The 18,358-nt window shown below is 50.0% G+C and overlaps 1 protein-coding gene and 1 pseudogene across 16 annotated transcripts in view; both read left to right on the top strand.

Annotated features, from left to right (window-relative positions):
* LOC144175156 (uncharacterized) overlaps positions 1 to 18,358 on the top strand; it is a 100,484-nt gene that overhangs the window by 15,799 nt on the left and 66,327 nt on the right. For all 16 annotated transcript variants that reach the window (XM_077704242.1, XM_077704248.1, XM_077704245.1 and 13 more), the window contains exons 6-7: positions 1,331 to 1,432; positions 13,880 to 13,963. In XM_077704242.1, the coding sequence (XP_077560368.1) occupies positions 1,331 to 1,432; positions 13,880 to 13,963 (186 nt within the window). The remainder of the gene's footprint in view (positions 1 to 1,330; positions 1,433 to 13,879; positions 13,964 to 18,358) is intronic.
* Positions 11,747 to 13,405, top strand: LOC144173729 (uncharacterized; annotated as a pseudogene).

The raw sequence follows: 18,358 nt of genomic DNA, 5'->3' as shown, positions 1-18,358 counted from the left end.
AAAAAATAGCTTGGCACTGATTTTACCCCACAGATCCAAAAGACATTTTGTTTGATGCACGCAACTGTAGCAGCAAAAATTTCTTGTGCTTCCTATACTTGCTTACCCAGCTTCCTCTGGCTTTAAAAACTGAAGGGGAACATTGAAAGTGTTTGCAATTTCAAGTGCCTTGATTTCAATAATTTTACACATGACGGGGCCGTTGGTTGATCCGCTGCCAATTAACGAATTCCACCTGGAAGCCTCTAAAACGTCCTTGCTCAGGGCCGGTGAAGCCGTGCATGAAAATATGGCTCCGCTTTGTTTGCGTCAATCGCGATAGTTGTCTCCAAGACGCCCATTGTGCATGAAGCGGCTCTGTTCGCAACCATAATGACTGAAACGAGCGGGTAATTGCAGCTGCAAAAGTATGTGCTACAGCTGGATGAAGTATTCCCATTGAGGAATGGATGTACCAGTATTTACTCGCATGACGTTGATGGATTGTTTTATGTTCGATTGAGTTGAATTTTTGGAGTACCTCGTTACAAGAGAGACTCAAGGGACCCAGGAAACGTGACGTCCCTTGTCACCGAAGTCTCTTGTATGCAATGTTGCTAACATTGCGAAGAACATGGGAAAACCAGCCGAACCGCTTTCATTCAAATGTCTCTTGTAACAGTGTCTCCTGTAAGAGAGAGAGAGAGAGAGAGAGAAAACATCTTTATTTGTCCTGCAAACGCGACGCGGCCTCACGTCGTGTCAGCCGGCCACTCGGCTTCCGTCACCTACTCATGCCTACCCCCGGGTGGGGGTGACACTTTCGGGCGTTGAAGCTCGAGACGAGGTGTTCCTGTAGTTTTCGTCTGTGGCAACACCGCTGGTTGCTTTGAAGCCGACTTCGTTTTTGAGCCTGATTGCAATGTGCACACGAATTCCAAGGCTACTTCTTGCAAAACGGGTGCGCATTAGAATCGTGCAAATACGTTACCTACTCGGTACAGAGTTCCGAATGGTGTTCGGGATGTTCGCGTACCTGCCGCTCAAGTGCATTAAGCAGTGATGATGACTGCCGCTGTCAGAAGTTGACAGTTGATTCGCATATTCTCAATTCATACCCACCCTCAATTCACACGTGCCCACTTCAGGGGAGATTGTCCAGTAAAGATGCCAGCTGCTGGCAGAGGCTCGTGGCTAATTCAACGAATCTCCATTGCCTAATTAGTGCTTTTGCATTCAAAGCACGTGAGTATCAAGTGCCTCCGGTAGTTGCTGAAGCAGGTTGAAGGGAGACTAACCCTGTTTCGGCTTTCCTCTTTTCCTCTCCCCACCCCCCTTTCTCTCTGCCCAGAGCTCAACCAACGGCGGTATAAAGATCAAGACTGAGCCACCAGACGACGTCTCGCCACCCGAACCAGAGGGGGCACCTGTTGCACCAGCGCCCGCACCACAGGTACACAGCCTCGCGTTACTGGCTTTGTTCATGTCCAGAAACCAGCTCACACGAGCGACGTTTTACACAGGCAAACAATGCGACAAAATTGCCTCTTGTGTCACCAAAAGGGAGGCTTGGAGTTTGTCTGCACGGGTGTGCAATAAATGAATGGAGGCCAGTGTAACACTCGGATTGCGCATGGGTGGTGTAGGGCCATGCAGTGCACAGAAGGATCCGGTGCATGGAGAAAAACATCAGCCACTTGGTGCAAACTGTATGACCATGCTTGTTTTGTTTCTGCAGCGAGCCTTTCGCATACAGTGTTACATTTGAGGCTCCCGGGGGCCTTCTTTGTATCTAGGCAGCCACAGGACAGGTTGTTGCTGGTGCCTAAATTCTTGACATGACAGCCGCAGCTTCACTGAGCCTTTGTTTAAGCAAATAACAGCCATTGTATGGTGAAGTGTCCAGCATTTCCATACATATGCACCCTTCCCTCAGCATTTTAAGTGCAGAGCACTTTAGGGGTTCACCTTGTCATCGTAGCTCGCTCGCTGGACCCAAGTAGAGCCACACGGCATTCCGTTGTCGCAGCGATGTACCTCTGAGCCATGTCGCGGCATAACCCAGAGGCTTCGAAAGCCAAGCGCTTTATATAGTCATAAGCGTTCGAAACTGATGAACCGCTTACACTTGTCCCACATCTCCCCGTTGTTTAGCGCAAAGAAAACTGCAGGTACATTCGAGGCAAAATATATGCAATTAACCAACAGTGCCCGCATTCATTCAGTTAGGAATGCTTGTTGGATTGAGTTTTTCGATAGTACGCGACAAAAAGTGGCAGTGCAACGCTGGCACTTGCGGGAGGAAAAGCAAGCACAAAAACAACAGAACTCCTGCAGGCGCAGTTTCGGGCACGGGGCACGCGAGCACTGTGAAGGCAGGAAATTTGACTTGCATTTGATGGCAGCAGTGAGCGGATAACGGCGCCACAGCCCACTATGGCGAATCACTTTCTCTGCACTTCCATCGGCTTTCACGTTGAGTGGAACGGCTTTAATTTTTGCTTATGTTGTTCATAGTGTCTGAGGTGTAGTAAACTAATTGCACATTTTGATAAGGGGACCTTCCGTGATGATCATGTCTTGTGCATGTAGCATTGCTACAGGACTCGAGGAGGAATAGAGCTGACATTTAAGCAGTCAGCTTTAGTGGAAGGCAAAATAAGACTACCGTACTTACCCGATTCTAACGTGCACTTTTTTTCCGGAAAAATATGTTGAAAAATTGCATGCGCATTAGAATCGGATACGAAACCGAAACTGCCGAAACAGCGGAAATTTTGTCCCACCCATCGCCATCTCAAGATGGCGCCAAAGGTCTTAGCAAATTTTTCGGACGTATGAAGCATAGGCGCTTAGGCTTTTCTATCGGCGTTCACACAAATCGTCAAATCGTTCCACTTGCGCGCTTGATAACAGCAATGGCAGCAGCGGCTCTCACACATTCAAAACGAGCGGTCGGCTGAAGCGTGCGCCTCTGGAGAAGCTCGCGGGATGGGCGTGCGAGGTGTGGGCCACGATGCCATCGACCATGGTTGAACATTCGTTCAGAAGTGTCCATAGGTCGGCAAAACAGAAAGAACTCACTCAAACTCAATCACATTTTTTTTTATTTACGCTGTACTCAATCAAACTCAGACTCAAAAAGTTCGTCTGTTCACAAAATCACTCGTACTCACTCATCAAATACTCATTTGTAATCGTACTCACTTGTACTCAAACTCATTTGTCCTCACGAGTATTCGTACTCAATCTGTACTCATGAGTACTGAATCTGTACTCATGAGTACTCAATCTGTACTCATGAGTACTCAATCTGTACTCATGAGTACTCAATCTGTACTCATGAGTACTCAATGAGTACTACTGCTCATGAGTACTACTCATGAGTACTACTCATTCTGCACTCGCGAGTACTACTCATTCTGCACTCATGAGTACTACTCATTCTGCACTCATGAGTACTCAATCAGTACTCATGAGTACTCAATTTGTATTACTCACGAATAATCAACTTATCTGCACTGTTAGCTAGGTCGTAGCTCGAATGAAAGACTAAGTAGAAAAAATAAATTGTTTAATTGATTAGAAAAACACAGGTTACATATAAATCAGGACAGAGGAAGAAAACGTCTGACGCAGTGCACTGTCGTTGGGCGACTTACTGTCCGAAGGCAAGTACACTGTACATGTGAGAAAGCGAAACGGAACGTAAGCACTCGCGTTGCGCCTGGCGTCTCGTCTTGTTCTCAGGTCGGGTCGGGCTCAGGGGAGCTCGGGGCTTGTCGGTGCGGCCGTGGCCGTAAACTGTTTTTCTGCGTGTCTTCGGGTGGCAGCTTTTGTCGCCCGTTTTCGTTTCCGGGCGCGCTGATACGTATCCTAATCGTGCTCTGAATCCGAAATGCGCCTGCCCCCTGGCACAATGAAGCGTTCGCGTAGATTGACGTCCGTTCGTATCCAGATCACTGTCCGCTTGTTCACAGATGCTCGATGCTGGCGTTTGTTTTTTGTTGTTCCAGATACTAGAAACTTCGTTAAGAGGGTGTTCGTCTCGTTGAGTTTCGGTGAATTTCAAATCTGCTTGATTTTATTGTGTGTGTGCCGTGGGATTCACTTCGTCAGACCTGAACTTGACGGTGTTTACGGCGTTGCGTTGGTTGCGCCGCTTCCGTCGGTGATTGTGTTCGTGTAGCTCGTCGCGTGCTTGATGCATGTGGGGGCGTAGACGTCTGGTTTGTCCGGTGGCGAGCTGCGCTGTGTAGGGATGGCATAGTTCGGCGCGTTGAGGACGTTGCTTGAATTGACGCGTGCATTGCGTATGGTGCGGGAGCCGTTTGGTTTTTCGTTTAGTGTGCGGTAGCGGGACGTTTTCGTAGGGTGGCATGGCTGATCGGTCAAAGTCGTTGCGGCTCCGTGCTCGCAGTCGCCGTGGTTGTTTCGGAAGTGAAACCGTTGTGGTGGGGAAGCGGGCGTAGTTCGTGCCGTCCGTTCGGTCCCACATTCCTCGGCGTCGCAAGCGTGACTTCATCGTCAGGGCATTCGATGCTTCGTCTGGATCGGGTTCATTCGTTGCCGTTCTTGCCGCGTCCGTGTCGTCGCTCAAGACCTCGTCTTCTGCCCGTTGTTTCGAGAATGCTATAATTGCTATCTCTCCCATACAAGCAGGATCCGTTTATCGCGAGTCCGCTTGCTCGCGGTTGCGTCCTCTTGTACGAAATGCCGTTTGTCATGTGAGTCTCGATCGGAGCGCGGGTTCCGGTGATCTTGTTAATTCTTGCACGGACATGCCGCATGCGCTGGCCGTGTCGTTGCTCGTTGACGGACCTGCTTGCACGAGTGTCATGTCGTTCGTCCGCTGGACTCGGGCGGGAGCAGCGGGTGTCGGAGAGCTCGTACTTTCCGGTAGGGTTGAACCGCGTGCGCTGGGTCTTTTGTTGCTTGTAGCCAGGTGATTTCTGCGCTTGTAACATTCGCTGGCCAAGTCCGGATAGCACCTGCAGTGGGAGCGGAGGATGTCGCGAACAGCAGTTTCCTCCGTGTGTGCTGCGGCTTGGTGGCGTTCCGTGCGTTGTGCATTTCGTTCTCCGTGGTCAGCTCCACTGGTTCAAGTTGGATGTCGTTCGTCACTTCTAGTGCGTTTCGTGCGCTGTGCGTCTCGTTTTATCTAGGAAACTCCCCTATAATTGGGGTGCGGTTGTTCGCCACGTATGGTGCATTTCGGGCGCCGTGCGTCTTGCTCGCTTGTCGTGGCCATATCCACCAATCCGGATGCGATGTCGTTGGTTGCGTGGACCCGCGCCGGGACAGCACGTGCGGAAAATGTACGTACCGGCTCCGTTGCGTTCCGTGCTCTCAGCGTTCCGTTCGTGTACGTCTGTGGCGGAAGAGCGGGTGCCAGGAACGTGGTGCCTTCTGGCTCGTGCGCGCTGCGTACGTTGCGCGTCTCGTGGCTCGTTGCTGGAATGACCTGCGCGTGGGCGATGTAGCTCGTGGGCGATGTAGCAGAGCAACGTGTGTTCGTCATCTCGCCAGAAATGCGCTGACCTTCGATGCGTCTCCGTAATCGTGGTGATTACCTGGGAAAGGTCCGGTGAGCACGCAATCACAATTTTGCATGCGTCGTCTCGTTCATGTGCGTGCCGTCGTGCATTCTGCCTGTGCTCGGATCTCGTGCAGTCCAGGCACCGTGGAAAACGTGCGGCCGACTCTCGCCAGTTGTCTCAGAAAACTTTCTCGTTCATCACGCAGCCTTCTGCGCTCAAACAGCGCCGCTTGCATGGTCCTCTGCCGTTTGTTGTCAGAGGCAGCCTGAAGTAGCGTTGGCACATTCGTTCGTTTGGAGAGATGGCGACGTTCTTCGTTGTCCTCTAGAAGACGCAAGATGATGTCGTCCGTACGGCCAGAGCAGGGTAGCCCTCGTAATCGTAGTGCGCTCACGAACTGCTGTTTCTTCGTAGAGCATAGGACGTAGCGTTCCGTTGAAGTCAGCACTGTGTCGACCACCGCTGGCGTGGAGTGCGTCGGTGCCCCATGTCTGCGTGCTGCACTCTCGTAGTCATGGTGCGGTCCGTCCAGGTTGCTCGTCCGTTCGTCCTCCCGTGGCCTTAAATCATGATCCTGTTGACTGCAACATCTTAGCTAGGTCGTGGCTCGAATGAAAGGCTAAACAGAAAAAAATAAAATGTTTAACTAATTAGAAATACTGAGATTACATATACATCAGGACAGAGGAGCCCGAGAAGAAAACGTCTTACACGGTGCATTGTCGTAGGGCTTCTCACTGCGCGAAGGCACGTACACGGGAGAGAGCGAAACGGGACGTACGCACTCGCGTTTTGAATCGCGCGCTGAATCGCGGTTGAATCGCGGGGCAGTTGGCCAGTTGTAGAGAGGGCGCATTATGTACATGAAGCTACTTAACGGCGACCCCAGTAGCTCCCATGTGTACAGCGGGGCGTGATATTAAGTTGCAATAATGAATTATCTTTATGACGGACACAGACAGACAGACTGACAGGCCAACATTGTCACGCTCAAGTGGCCGAAGAAAGACTATCGTCTTTAAAGGAGCCATGAAGACAAAATACAAGTTAGGTTTATTAGAAAGACGGCTTAGTCCCGATAACAATGATACCAATATCATCGCAATCTTCGAACAAATAACGGAGATATTAAAGAAAACGTGTGAAGCAGTCGCGACCCCCTAGCCAATTTCCCGCAACTTTTCTGTGACGTCACGGAACCTTATTTGTGCGATTGGCGGCCGCCTAACTCACCTGTCGCGACGACACGACTGGACGTCTGTAATGGGGCCTCTAGTTCTATTTGACCGCATCACTTGAATGCTAACGTGCAGTTAACGCACTGAAAATTGTTTTACTGTTGGCCCGTATGACGTCATTCTTGCTCATAACACGTCACTGTGGCGCAAAATTTGAAAGTTTTTAAATACTTCTTGCGTTTTTTTCGTTAAAAAAACATCTTTTGTGGCTGTAATGGAGCTGAGTGAGATACTGAATCCTAGTTCTTTCAAATTAAACGAAGTTGTATTTTCTCTTCATGGCTCCTTTAAAACCATCTGGAAAGAGACGCTGCCGCTGCTGTTCCGAATTCTGCGAACATTGCGCAACCGTACCCCTCGCAACCGCCGCCAGCCCGCAAAGTAAGAGATAAACAGAAAGACGAAAACCGGCTAGCGCGCGAAAAGCCAAAGAGGGAGGTCCCGCCGCGAAAAAGGGACAGGACGGGCGCTACGCGTCGTTGTGTCTATTTCCGTTAACAGCTAGGCCAAAACCCACACGGGTCTGATCTTACTAATTTTTCTATGCGTGTGTGTGCGGTTAACCAGAGCACCAGACACAAATTTGCTGCACCTGGCGACGCGCCGACGGTGGGCCCGATTCGCGCCTCGGTCAGCCAGCCCGCGGCAGACGTGCCGCAACTGGCGGCACACGGCGCCGCCGAGTCTACTCTCCTTTTCCCATCGAGACGGCCGCACCAAATCATGCTTGGGACGACCGGCCCGCAAAAGACACGCAGCGACGAGTAGACTCTGGAGACGGCGCCGCTGAGTCGCCTCCCCTTTCCCATTCGTGGCTCGGCTGACGCAATCACTTCGCCTGCATTCGCCGGATTCAAACTGTGGCCAGTGATAGTCCTGATTGGAAAGATTCGAACTGCACGCGGCTGCGGCGGAACCCCGGGGGTATAAAACCAGCCCTGAAGCAGCGGCTGTGCGGTGGCATTTCATCGGAGACCCTGAGTTGAGAAGTGCCTCTGCGCGAGCCATATAACGCTCTTGCTACCTTTGTATATATTGTATATGAATGCAGCCTAAAATCACCGTCGGCTCGACAACTTCATCGCTCTCCTCTGCGCCGCGTCGATGGCGGACTGAGCAGGGCAACGTCGCAACATCTATGCATCTGTATTGTTAACCTGTGGCTTTTGTATCTATGTTGTACAACGCTCCCCTTATGTAACACCCCCCTGTGGGGTCTTTAAGGAAATAAAGTGAAGTGAATCGAACAGTGGTGACTGAGCTAGAATGGCCCAGTCCCAACAGTGTGTGTGTGTGTGTTCGGGGGGGGGGGAGAGGGTATCGGTCGCAGTCGAGGGCCGCAGGGCACCCAGTTGCTGCCGGTGCTTGGCAGCCGTTAAAGCAGTGTCGAACTGCTCTGCCGTGCTTCGTGTACTCAAAAACAAAGTTTGTAGACGCGTTTTTCGGAGGCGTGATAGCTTGCACTGACGTCACTGTATTGCCGTGTTGGTGGGTTGGTTGCACAGTGGAAATCTGCAGCTCTTATCTCGAGCAACGCGGATGAAGCTGGCAGCGATCGATCAAAAAGTGCGGTGACGTCGTTATGTGCAATCTACATGTTTTACGAGACGTTCCAAGATGAGAGCTTAAGCGACAATCCCGGCGTCTGGCGTTGGCGTTCATCAATTCAAAACAATTCCTTCACGAGGCCTCTCACAGTGCGAGCTTAAACTCGGCGGTATAGTTGCTAGCGAGGGGTGGTTGCCCCGCCTGTAAACAGTAGTGAAGGTAGGGGAATAACAACCACCGAAATTCACCATCATCGTCAGCGCCCTCATTACACGGTGGCATAAACGAGAAGCGGCGAATCGGGTTGCCACTCGAAAGTAAAGCCATTCGAAAGCAAAACACTCCTCCAGCGGCAAGATGACAGAGCTCTTCGACAAAATATGTGAGGCTAAACAAGGCGCCGCACGCGTTGAACTGGATATTATGATGTCCGATTCACAACTCACAAACGTGCTTAGGTGTACTCGGATATTTTATTTCCATTGCTGGGGCAAATTCCACCGCCGCGCGTGCACGCCGTAGTGCACGGTGGGGCTATATGCTCACTTGTAAATGGCACTACACGAGACCATATTACTAGCGAACCTGAGCAAAATGTTTCAAAACGGGAACCTAATAAAACCATATGGGCGCACGTACATCAGCCAAACTGTCGCTCGAATACGCACAGCGAACGTTACAAACCACTTAGTCGGTTTGACGTGAGTTACGTAAATTAACTGCGACTGTTGAAATGAGCGGTACGGCTCACGAAAAGACTACTCAGCGTGACATGCGTCTACGGAAACTTCTGAAGACCGAAAAAGAGGGACTTCAGTGCGCCTAGTTCGTGCGTTGTTAGCAGCCTCCACCGACTCTCCCCTAAAACAATTGCAAGGGAGCAAGCGCAATGAAGCCGCCACGCGTTCACAGGCCGCGTCAACAAAAATAACTGCGGCAGTCAACAAGTCCCATCAGAGAAGAGCAACTGAGGCCGCGTTTCCCGCCGGGCCCTCACCCCCTCCTTTTTCCCTCTTCACCGTGACTGACCCCTTTGCGAGCGACCGCCGAAAAACGCGCCAAACAGGGACCGGGAAAGGAGGGAGGTGCAGTTTTCGTTGTCTAATTTTACCATCCTTGACAGTTAAGCTGCACAGCGGCACCGCTAAATGTTTGCGACTCGTACACGCGCGTCCGGACTCGAGCTCGTGATAAAACTTGTTTGCACTACTGTACTCAGGAGTGCATATACTCATTAATACACAGTACTCATGAGTACACAGTATTCATGAGTATTGTACTCATGAGTGCTGTGTACTCATGAGTACTGTATACTCATGAGTACACAGCACTCATTAGTACTCAAACTCTTGAGTACTCATACTCATGAATACTGTACTCATGAGTACTCATACTCATGAGTAGTGTACTCTTGAGTACTGTACTCACGAGTAGTGGACTTACCCCTGTACTCACTCGTCATCGTACTCACTGTTTTTTTCTGGGTGTGTGATCACTCATCATCGTACTCACTCATGAGTTTGAGTACAAATGAGTACAAATGAGTGTACTCACGAGTGAGTACGCCGACCTATGCATCGCGAACGCGCTTGATGGCACCGAGGACGAGATGTTGTGGTCAGCGGAGAGCGACGAGGAGTGAGATGAGTGAGATTACTTCGAGAAATAAATCGCCCTATTCTCTCGCATCCGTTTTTCTTGCTCACAAAGTTCTGTGCGTGTTATATTCAAAGATGCAAGTTTTTTTTTTTTTTTTTTTGTGCAGGTATCCTGCAGTGCTCAAAAGACCGAAAGTACGCTATATTCAAGCGTCGCGTGCCCGAGACAGCGCGTCCGCACGCCATCGCGGACAGTGCGAGGAGATAAGCTAAGCCGTGTTCTCCCAATGACCTTGGTTGCCCGGGCTGCTGCGGAGCAGAAAATAATAGGGATGGGCGAATATTCGGTATTGTCGAATATTCGATCGAATAGCTCTCTATTCGTTATTCGCTTCGATCCGAATGCAGGTATTCGATATTTTCGAATTATTCGATGCTCCCGAATAGGCAGCTAAAAGCCAAGCTTTTCGGTCAAGCTTTCCGAGAATTACCCCAGGCTTGGCTCAAGACCCACCGACGCGGACATTTCTATTATCAGTGCCGGCACTGCCGAGTTGCTGCCTTGCCTAGAGGTTCGACGAAGCTCTCGGCCGCCAGCACACTTAAGTTAAAAAAAAAAGGCGGCACTGAAACGACACCGCTCCGAACATAGCGGCACCAAGCCAGCAGACTTGTACAGGCCGCCATTTTGAATAGGCATGCCGCCATTTTGAATAGGCTCGCACAGCGCGGCAGTACGCCGCACTAAGCGAGCCTATTCAAAATGGCGGCCAGCCACTTGCGCTTTGCTTGGCTACGGCCGAGGATACTAGTGGCTACAATACTTCTTTTTTTAGCGGAGCTTCTAGGCGGCGCTTAACTCTGCGAGTTTCTAGGCGGCGCTTCAACTTGTGAATGAGCAGCCGGCGGAAACTGCTGCACCTAGAGCATGTGACGCAACAGGCATTTCTTCATGAAAACTTGTGAATACAGCAAAGGAAAGCTGTGTGTAAGATTTTGCAATAAATGTTCAACTGGTAATAGTTTTACACAATGCTGTGCCTACGTGAGTTCTAATTATTAGAAAAAAATGTGTACATTAGTCAGGTCACAAGTTGCTCATTTGTCTTTGTGATTTGCAATGTGCACTATTCGAACTATTCGATTCGAAATTATTCGACCAAATCACTATTCGCTTCGAATTCGCTTCGAACCTCAAAATCTATATTCGCCCATCCCTAGAAAATAATAAAGAAAAGGATGTTTCTTGCTACGTTTTTCGTGCCGTGCGGCGGGCTTTTGAGTCACGTGATATGAATCGGGGATCGCCATTGGCTGCTCCGCATTGGCGTGTGGTGAAGCCTACTTGCTGGCTCCATGTCACTTCGAACTGCCCAGCTAAGAAACAGTCGTTGTGAATTATAACCTGCGTTATGACTGGGAAAGTGGCTAACAGAGCTATTCATCAGCCCTCGAAGTACCACTCTGTGCACAAACTTAAGGGACGCCGGCGCAAATCGACGCCGACGACTCGCCAAACGGCAAGTGCACCCGCGGCCGCGAGGCCTAGCAACAGCGACGACAGCAACTTGTGCGACTTCGACGCTGCATTGGGGTATGTGAGTGCCTCCGAAAAGAAGATTGGACTTTCAGAATGAAGAAAGAGCGCGCGAAGGGGATTCGTGCGTTATTGCTGACATTACAGCACTGAACTTGCTAGTGAGTGGGACGGTATTGCCCGACGTGTCGGCGATCGGATGTTCGAGTTCACGAACCGGGTGAGAAGCATAAAGGACTCGCGTCGTATCTAGAGCTCCAATGTGAAAACACTGTGTGCTTAGAAAGTGTTCTTTCCGCGTTGTACATGTTACGGTGAGTTGTATCAGACGGAAATGCAAGCACGAGCGCGGAGAACATACCGAACGCAAGCAGAGTGTACGACTGCGGGAGCTCGCGTGAGTCTTTCGCGATAAATGTGAAAGCTGTTGTGGCAGCACGCTCTGTGGGAATGGGCTATGACCAGCGGGTCTGCTTTTCTGCGATAGCTGGGCTGCCGAAGCTTATGCATCATAAGTCATTCGCTGCGATCAGTCGGAAGGTGGACGGCGCAGCAGTGAGTACCATCTCAAAAAATCTCGAGACATCTAGGCAACTCTCGCGAGAAGTGAAGTCGGTAAAGACAACGCTGCCTTGATGTACGATGGTACGTGGCTGAAACGGGGTCGCAAGAGCCACAATGGTATTGGATGGTTGTGTCCCTTGACACTGGACTTTGCTTGGACTTTGAAGTCCTGTCAAACCTCTGTCTAGCCTGCAGTCGGCACAAGGTCCTCCCAGATGAGGAAGAGGAAGTTTGGCAAGCTTTCCATGCCCCTGTGTGCGAAAGAGACGTTGACTGCTCGGTGCATGCATTGGAAGCAGAAGCAGAAGCATTGCGGATATGGCAGAGGAGCCAGGAACATGCTACGCCATTGCTCTTCGCAGTGTTCCTCAGTGATGGCGACTCGAAAGCCTACAATGCAGTTGTAGAGGCCGATGTGTACGATGGTGCTATTCAGATACAGAAGGAAGGTTGTAGCAATCGTGTGGCAAAGTGCCTTGGCACCAACATTCGCAAGGTAAAGGAGTCTCTGCCCAGAGGTGAAAAACTGAAGGATCCTGTGATCCAGAAGTTGCAAACCTATTGCCAAGTTGCCATCACAAGCAACAGGGGCAGCATTCAAGGCATGCACCAGGCCATTTGGGCTTCCCACTTTCATTCTCGTTCGTCCGACGGTGCGAGCAGTCACAAGTACTGCCCAGCTGGCGCAACATCCTGGTGCAAGCACAGGCGTGCCGAAGCCTTGGGTGAACCGGCACCTGCCCACACACCACTGCTCACCAAGGCACAGGGGAAGGCAGTCCTGCCTATTTACAAGAGGCTGATCAACAAGGAGCTGCTCACACGCTGTGTTCGGGGCAAAACACCCAACGCAGCAGAGTCATTGAACAGTAAGGTATGGCTCCTCTGCCCGAAGACACGATTTGCCTCCCGGTTTGTTGTGGAGACGGCCACTGCCTTGGTTGGCAGTTTTGTGGTTCAACGAAGGGCACTCCAGCTTTGAACGTGTCCTGGAGGAGCTGGGTGGACTTCCAACTGGGCTCGGCGCATCTCAAGGCAACGCATGGCACATCAAAATGTCTGCCAAACAGACTGCGGAAGCGAGGGCACGTCGGCGTACACTAAAAAAGAAGTCTCGAGGCGCGCAGTCTGCTCAGAAGGGCTGTGAGGGCCAAAGTTATGGTGCAGGGGCTGCTTCTAGCGGCAGTGGCTGCTGGGTGGACATTTGTTCGCATCTATGTGCAAGTTTTACCACAGCTTGGGCACTGCTTTGTAAATAAACTTTCAATTTTAGTACTTTCAAATGTGTTTTTCTCAGGATGTAATTTTTCAGCAACTTTTAGAGTTTGCCTCCCGTTGTTTTTGGCACTTCTGATGCTCGTATCGGAATGAAATTTTGCCCACATATTCTGTAAAGCATGAGGAGTGCTGTTATCTATGTGAAACTTTGATACCACTTATTTCTTTATTACAAATAAAAAAAATTAACTCATACTTGCTTTCTTACAATTTACTAAAGACTTCCTAGGTTTAAATTTTTTACCTGTTTTACCGTGCTTTATATGTACATTAAAGTTAGTTTTCGGCATTCTACTGTGTATGTGGAATAATATGCGCCATCAATGAACTAAATGCACGGAAGTTTAGTTGGAGAAACAGTGGGGGCAGAAATGCGTATATTTTCCGCATTGTCATGGTGCAACATAAGAACTATGCAACTCGCAATAAAAGTAATTGCATATTAAATCAGCACGAAAAACTATGTTATCAGCCTGAATTTCGTTCTTCTACCGTGAATATTTAAAAAAAAAAAGTGTCTTCGAGTAGCATCTCCCCTTAATTACATACTTGCTTTTTCCGTTTCTTCGTATCGTGGTTGATGTGCAAAAACAAAAGAACAAGACCACCGTCAAGCCGGTCCCTGCAGCTACAAGGCGCCCTCTGGTGTCCCTTGGCAATCCAATCCTCACACACACAAAGGTGAGTTCACTTGCTTTGTCTGAGTTGCTTTTGTTTCGATGGGCACTAGGCTTTCTCCTTCCCTCTTTTATAGGACAAAAAGTGAGGTCGTTGTCACACTTCCTGTTCTACTAGCTCAGTGCAGTGGATAGAGGTTAACAACAGCACCCCTGTACTATCCACCGGTTGCATGTGCTCTAGACTGGTGCCCAAGGGTTTCTTCACCCAGGTTAGGTTTTTCACATCACTTGAATACGCAAACGCCTCAGGTGTAATGAAGGATTCATACGCCGCCTACAGGCTAAAACAATTCACTACATTTTTTTTTGTGTGTGTGTGTGTTCATCGAGTAGTGAACCGTAGTCAAGGTCTCGGGTGGGTTAGTTAGTAATTGGGATAGTTGGAAATTAACAAAAACGGCTTTATTTGGTGGGGTAATGGGGTCAAATATGTGAGGAACTGCACTGTATTTGCTCCCATTGCTCCGTTATTTTTTGCTATTTTTAAGCAGACCCACTTTGCTGACTCAACAGCAGTTCTCCGTGGCAAACAGTGTGTGGGCCACTTTCAGTGGGAGATTTTCTAGCCGGAAGCATCACTGACCCTTCACGTTGAATATTGTGTAGCGGTCCTATGGCTCTTTGGGGAAATTGGAGGGATGGTGGGACAATTTCACCAGTACCACAAGATGACTCGCAGCGCATGCGATGATCGCATTGCTTTTAGCTGGCGGAACTGAACCATAACTCAAGTATGGTCGTTTTCTTTTCACCCCCATCAAATGGTGCTTATTTTTCGGTACGAAATTGCCGACATCACAATGAAATTATAGCTCCTTCGCAAGAACACTTCAGAGTTCCCTCGCATAGTGGTTTAGCATGGACGACGCACATTCGTCTGTAAATGTTGTCTGCAAGTGAACGAGACGCCAGGGTCTTGAAACTTTGTGCTGTGCTGTGCTCCTCAACATGTGAAATGACTAACCGGCCTATCACCTATCACTAGGCTTGTGCGAATATTCGGGCGCTTCGAATATTCGAACGAATATTACAGTATTCGAATTCACTTCGACTCGAATTTAAAATTTCCGATATTTCGAAGTATTTGGGATGAACGAATATCAAAACTTCGTTCAAGTTTCGGTTTCGATAGGCAAGCCGCAGTGCCATTGACATCAGTCCTACATCTTGACTACATGTGGAGCCAAGACAAGCTAAGCCACAGAGCGTTGTAGCGTCGTCGCAGCCTTCGCGCATGTTCAGCAGGGTAGTCAAGGCTCCTGTTTCATTGTTTCAAACAATGAAATGGTTCCCATTGCAACAATGGGAAAAATTTCGGCTCTCACGAACGTGCTTGCGCGGCCCGAGCCGGCGAGGCGCCCGACTGCCGAACGAGCGATAGACAGCGACGTACGGGCTCTTTCTCCAGGAACGGCCGGGCTGTTGTTTTCTGTTCGTGAAAACGCGCCGCGGACTCCACAGGCGCGCTGACGCCGCCGCGAAACCACCCGCACGCTGCGCGGGGCACGGCAGGCAACCAGGCGGCACCTTCGGTTGCGAAGTGGTGCGCGGCGCTCGAGCCACCGCTTCTAACCGCTACTGCTCAAAGCACACACGAAGTTTCTTGTTCGGTAAACGAGCTAATAATGTGGGCGAAAACGGTGCTATAAAAAATCATCTGCGCCGCTAGTGAAAGCGCCCATGAAATATCTGCCGGGGTGCTAAGCCTAGACATCTCCTGTGGAGCCAGCCAGCTGTCTCGAGCGCTTCGAAACTGCCGCCCTGAGGTGCACGCCTTCCCATTGGCGCAAATAGTCAGACTCCTCCCACTGCCACGCGCGTCATTTTCTCACCGAGGCACAGGCGACCGCGAGCGCGGAATCGCCGAGGCGGGCGTTAAAATCGCACGCGCAACGCCGACGCGCATGAATCGCGTGAAAAAACGCTCCTGTAGTGAGCTTGGGCACCGGGAGTGAGGAGACGAAAGTCCAGAAATTACTGCTCGGCGACATGGAGGTTAAGAACAAGCAGAAAAACGTCGCGGATTTCTCCACGCGAAAGTAAGAAAAGAAATAAACGAAACATTTTTTCACTGCTCAATTTCTTGGTCTGTGTTGGTTCACACGAATTTCGGATGTACGAATATTTTTCGCGGTCCCGCGATATTCGTATCATCGAGATTTTACTGTAGAACTTTTTTTACCGGAATGTCGCAGTGACAGGAAGCTCAGTGACACCTGAGAGCTATTAGAATTCGCTTCAAAAGTATTCGACCCCTAGGACTATTCACTTCGAATTCGCTTCGAACTAAACAATATTCACACAAGCCTACCTATCACGTAGACATCAGCAACTCACTTAAAGGGGCCCTGAAAGGCGTTTTGAGCAGACTAAATGAAGTAGCGCAATCGTTAGATTGGGTCGTCAAGGTCATCTGGGCCAAGTATTACTCTTTTACGCGCAGCGGAAAGCTCACACTTTTGTTGCAAAGTTTGTCGCTTTTTTCTCACCCTTTCCTTCGTGTTTTTGGATGCCGCCATCTTCACATGTCTACATCATCGATTCCCAGATGTTCGTCATGAGCTAGACATCCTGCTATTGGGTGGCTTTTTCACGCACTTCCGGCAAAGAGATGAGTCATCTGCTCAGCGTCGGCTCGCCGGCTGATCTGCCAGCGGAGTGTCGGAGTGCTTGGACATTTTACGACAAACGAAACAAGTGTAAACAAACGCTTAACCGTTCGTATTGAATGCAACACGGCCATAACACGACATGGATATTCTCTTACCTGAGTACGTTCCGGAAAGAAAGCGTTGAAGCCCCGTGGCACTTCTTTCGTGCAATCGCAGAGAACGCCCTGAGCCGAATGTCCGGGTTTGACGGATACATTTTATTCCACTTCAAAACAATCCAGAGATGTGTTTCGAACGAACACAACGTCACAACATGCGTTGCAAGTCTGAACCGCGATTGACAGACGATAGGTTGCCTCTTCCTGCCCGTCGTAAATTCGGCACTCACCTCGCGCGCGGTTTGCGGGGACGAACAGCAAGCCACTTAACTCTGGCACGCAAGCCGAGATGGCTTGTAGCCACGCACACTGCACATACCCCATGCGAGGTTGAGTCGTACGTCGCTCGAGAAAGATAATCCAGACCATGGGAAGCACTATCCACCCGCAGAAGCACAACGTCACATTTCATCGCGAAACAAAGCGTCCACAACACACACACCATCGCCTCCTGTAATGCCAAACGCATCTCACACTTCCCAATGGGAGTGAGTGGTACGCCTGCAGTGCCCACATGTCGCAAGGTGGGGCCCCGAGCTGAACCGGGATCACGCAACCGTAACTGACTTCTGGGGAGGTTTGTGCCTTGTTGCCAAGGCAACCGATGTTTGAGATTGTCAAAGAAATGGCGCTCGCTCCAGCACTAGAAAGCTCAGAGCCGCGCCGGAGCATGTTTTGCCAACGTTGCCGCTCTCCACCACGCGTCGCCCCAAGCTTAACTAGTCACATGATTGAAGCGTTTTGTGCACGGGTTCTGTATCGGTTTAAAATGTCTTTTTCACATGCCGCCGGCAGGAATTACCATCACCGCAAAATAAGACCCGGCACCAGCGGGGCCACATCTGATACGGCGCTTTTTGGATAAACAGTGTCGGTGCATCAAAGAGAACGAGCGCACGATCCACCCCGAGCGGCTGCGAGTTCGCCGCCGATTAAAAGTCACATGCTGCCCTGCAGCAACGCACACCGCGAAAGGGCAAGGCCAGGCCGCCGCACAAATGCGGCCAGATTTTTCGTTCGCTTTTCCAGCCTTGAACGGAGTGCGGGATTCATGGTGTCAACAAAGCTTGCCCGTAGCAGACAGCAGTATGCAGAGCGCCATAGCGGAAGTACGTCACCGCTGAAGCGCGCAGCATCATGGGAGAGAAGGCTCTCGCGCCGTCAACAGCGAAAGGAGGAGGAAACGCGGCGTGACGATAATGCGCGGTTTTTGATTTACGATTTCTCAGCTAATACTCATCGCTTTAACAAAATTCTTGCGGGAGGAGATTGCTAATACATTGTCTTATTTGGTTACATGTACATCCATGCATCGGCGGAAGGTATTTCAGAACCCCTTTAAATCACTTCCAAATTGAGATATATGACACATCAACCTTGATACTCTTCCCATCTTCTCTCTGAAAGAATCTGGCTCACCATCGCACACAGTTTAAGTTTCGGTTTTTATTCTTTGTTTGAGCGGCAAGAAACTGGAAAGCACTTTCTTGGAAAGTTACCTTGCAGCACAATAACACCTACCAGATTATCGCCATGCCTTCCCCTACTCTTTCGACACCATAGTGTAACGAGGGCTACCAAAGAGGACAGCTTTGGCAGTTGGAGAGGTTTTACCATGACCAGAAA

This window comes from Haemaphysalis longicornis, unplaced genomic scaffold, assembly GCF_048455015.1.
Source record: "Haemaphysalis longicornis isolate Haplotype H1 unplaced genomic scaffold, Haemaphysalis longicornis Haplotype H1 scaffold_3, whole genome shotgun sequence".
In the NCBI taxonomy this organism is placed as follows: domain Eukaryota; kingdom Metazoa; phylum Arthropoda; class Arachnida; order Ixodida; family Ixodidae; genus Haemaphysalis; species Haemaphysalis longicornis.
This window is presented reverse-complemented; position numbering and strand designations above follow the sequence as displayed.